This window comes from Myotis davidii, unplaced genomic scaffold (genome assembly GCF_000327345.1).
Source record: "Myotis davidii unplaced genomic scaffold, ASM32734v1 scaffold1703, whole genome shotgun sequence".
Taxonomy (NCBI): Eukaryota; Metazoa; Chordata; class Mammalia; order Chiroptera; family Vespertilionidae; genus Myotis; species Myotis davidii.
Window position 1 is genome coordinate 745,200 of NW_006293780.1, and position 2,495 is coordinate 747,694.

The 2,495-nt window shown below is 56.8% G+C and overlaps 1 protein-coding gene across 1 annotated transcript in view; it reads right to left on the reverse strand.

Moving 5' to 3' along the window:
* PRIMA1 (proline rich membrane anchor 1) overlaps positions 1-2,495 on the reverse strand; it is a 47,957-nt gene that overhangs the window by 24,045 nt on the left and 21,417 nt on the right. The window contains exon 3 of the mRNA XM_015566457.1: positions 1,844-1,878. Coding sequence (XP_015421943.1) covers positions 1,844-1,878 — 35 coding nt within the window. The remainder of the gene's footprint in view (positions 1-1,843; positions 1,879-2,495) is intronic.

Sequence of the window (2,495 nt, forward strand, 5' to 3'; positions counted from 1 at the left end):
CATGGCTGACACATTCTCTGGAAGGCTGGTGGGGAGCATCTACCCCGTAATGTGTCAGCTGTCCTCCTGGGGCCCTGCTGCAGGGGCAGCCCAAAAAGGATGGGTTTGTCCTGGCCAGTGCGGCTCAGTTGGCTGAGCTTCGTCCCATGTACCCAGAGGTCGCCCAGGTTGTGAGCTTGAACCCTGGTGGGGGGGCGTGTGGGAGGCAGCCGATCGATGTTTCATTCTCACATTGATGTTTCTCTCTCAAATCAATAGATCTCTCATCGATGTTTCTCCCTTTTTCTCCCTCTCCTGTTCTCTCTCTCTCTCTCTCTCTCTCTCTCTCAAAACTCAAAGCATTTAAAAAAAGAAGATGGGGTTGCCACTATAACTGTCTTCCAAAGGCAGGTCTGGGCCCTCGAGTAGAGTGATGGGATTTGGGCAGGTTTAGGGCGGACCCCCAGGAACTGCCCACGCTGCCTCACAGTCCTGTAATGCAGCAGGCTGATGCCCAGGGCAGGGCCAGCCGCCACCTGGGTGCCAGGTTCTAAGACTCTGGCTCCTAATCTGATGACAGGCTCACCCTCGGTGTCGGCAGCTGGCGCCTTTCCTCCTCTGGCGGCTCCAAGCCACTGGCCCCTCCTCCCTCCCACCATCCCCTCTGGTGCTTCTGGGGCTGTTTTGCTTGTTGGTGTTCAGACGTCAGCTGCTGCAGCGGTGGCGGTGGGTGCTGGTGACAAGGTGGAAGCTGCCTCCCACCTGCCTGGGTGCGGGGGGCGTACAGCTACACCCCACTCTCCTGGGGGCCCTTCTTTGGAAGGCTGTCCCAGGGCTGCTGGGGCGCCCAAACAAAGCAGAGGGAATTCACGCCCCCAGAACCCGGAGTCCTTAACCAGTGACCGCCAGGTGCGCCTGTGGAGCCCCCTGCCGCTGGTGGGTGATGATGGGAAGAAGTAAACGAACCTCCAGCGTCCCCTCCAGAGCAGGCTCAGGCCCAGGCCCAGGCCTTTGGGAGACGGGGCCTGAGGTTAGGCTCCCACTGGCCGCCTTCCTTGTCTCCCCTGGAAACATGTCCTTTGAAATCCTCTCCATCTCTGAGGACAGACTCCAGCCAGGAACCTTAGACAGGAGGTCACGAGGCGCTGGAAGATCCAGGCCCGGCTTCCAAGGAGATGAAATTACAGCCCACAGGACCAGGGAGCTCTCTGTGTCCCGATGCCCCTTTCCGGATGCCCTGCGCTGCGTCCCTGGGCAGAGCCCACGTCCTGTGGGAAAGGCCCTGTGGGTGGAGCTGAGCGTGACTGAGGCTGGGTTGTGACATGGAGGGATGGAGACACAGCTGAGAAAACCACGGCCGCTCAGTTCGTTCAAAACTAAAAAGAAAGGAGCCGGACACACCGGTGGCTTTGGAGCAGAGCCATCGTCTTGAGGAGCAAAGAGCAACAGCCCCATACGGATGGCCCACGACAGCACTCGGCTGTGGTGCCCCTAGCCCCATGTGACCACGTGCATGTGAAATATTTAAAACAGTTAAATGAGAATTCCAGTCCTCGGCTGCACTAGCCCTATTTTAAGGGCTCAGTAGCCTCATGCAGCCAGCCGCTGCCATGCTGGGCGGCATGGATATAGGCCATCGATGTCACACAGCAAGGCTACTGACGGCGCTGGTCTAGGCTGACGGGAGGGGCCACGTCCACTTTTCTTCCCCGAAAGGCAGCCGAGGGTAGACTCTTAGCCCCCAAGCCGCAAAATGAGAGCCATTTATATGCCCATAGTGCTGTTTCCAAAGCACCTTTCCCCCTTCGATTTTGAATGTTGTTCTCATATCCCCTCTTCCCGGGACAGACCAGGCAGGACTTACTGGTACCATCTTATAGGTGAGGACTCTGAGGGTCCCTAAGGGACCAAAGAGGCAAAGTCACAGAGCTGCTCGGAGAGCGACGGGATCGGAGCTGAGCTTTGAGGTTTCAGCCGCCACTGCTGGGGCATCCAGGACAGAAAGGGAGGGAGAGGGGGAGGGAGAGGAGAGGGGTGCACTGGGGGACCCAACCACTCAGGTCTCTGCTGAGCTGGGGTATTTCCAATGCCCACTCTTGGCATGCACACTCACTTTTTTAAAAATTGTTTTCATTTGGGAAACCAAAATGGTGGCATAGGTAAACACTCGAGTTTGCTGCCTCGAACAACCACTTCAAAAATACAACTAAAAGACGGAACGGACATCATCCAGAACCACAGGAAGTCTGGCTGAGTGGAAGTTCTACAACTAGAAGGAAAGAGAAAAGCATACCAAGACTCAGAGGAGGTGTGGTGTGGAAGTAAAATACTAAGGTGCGGAGTGCATGTGGAGCAGGCTGGCAGCTGAGGGCGTGGCTGTCTGTTTCAATTGGGAGGGAGTCTCAGGCTCTGTAGCTCCAACTCCGGGTGAGTCTCTAGGGACCCAGACTCAAACGGGAGAAGCAGGACTGTCTGGCATCGGTCGGAACTCGAAGGCAGCTTTCTCTTTGAGGGAA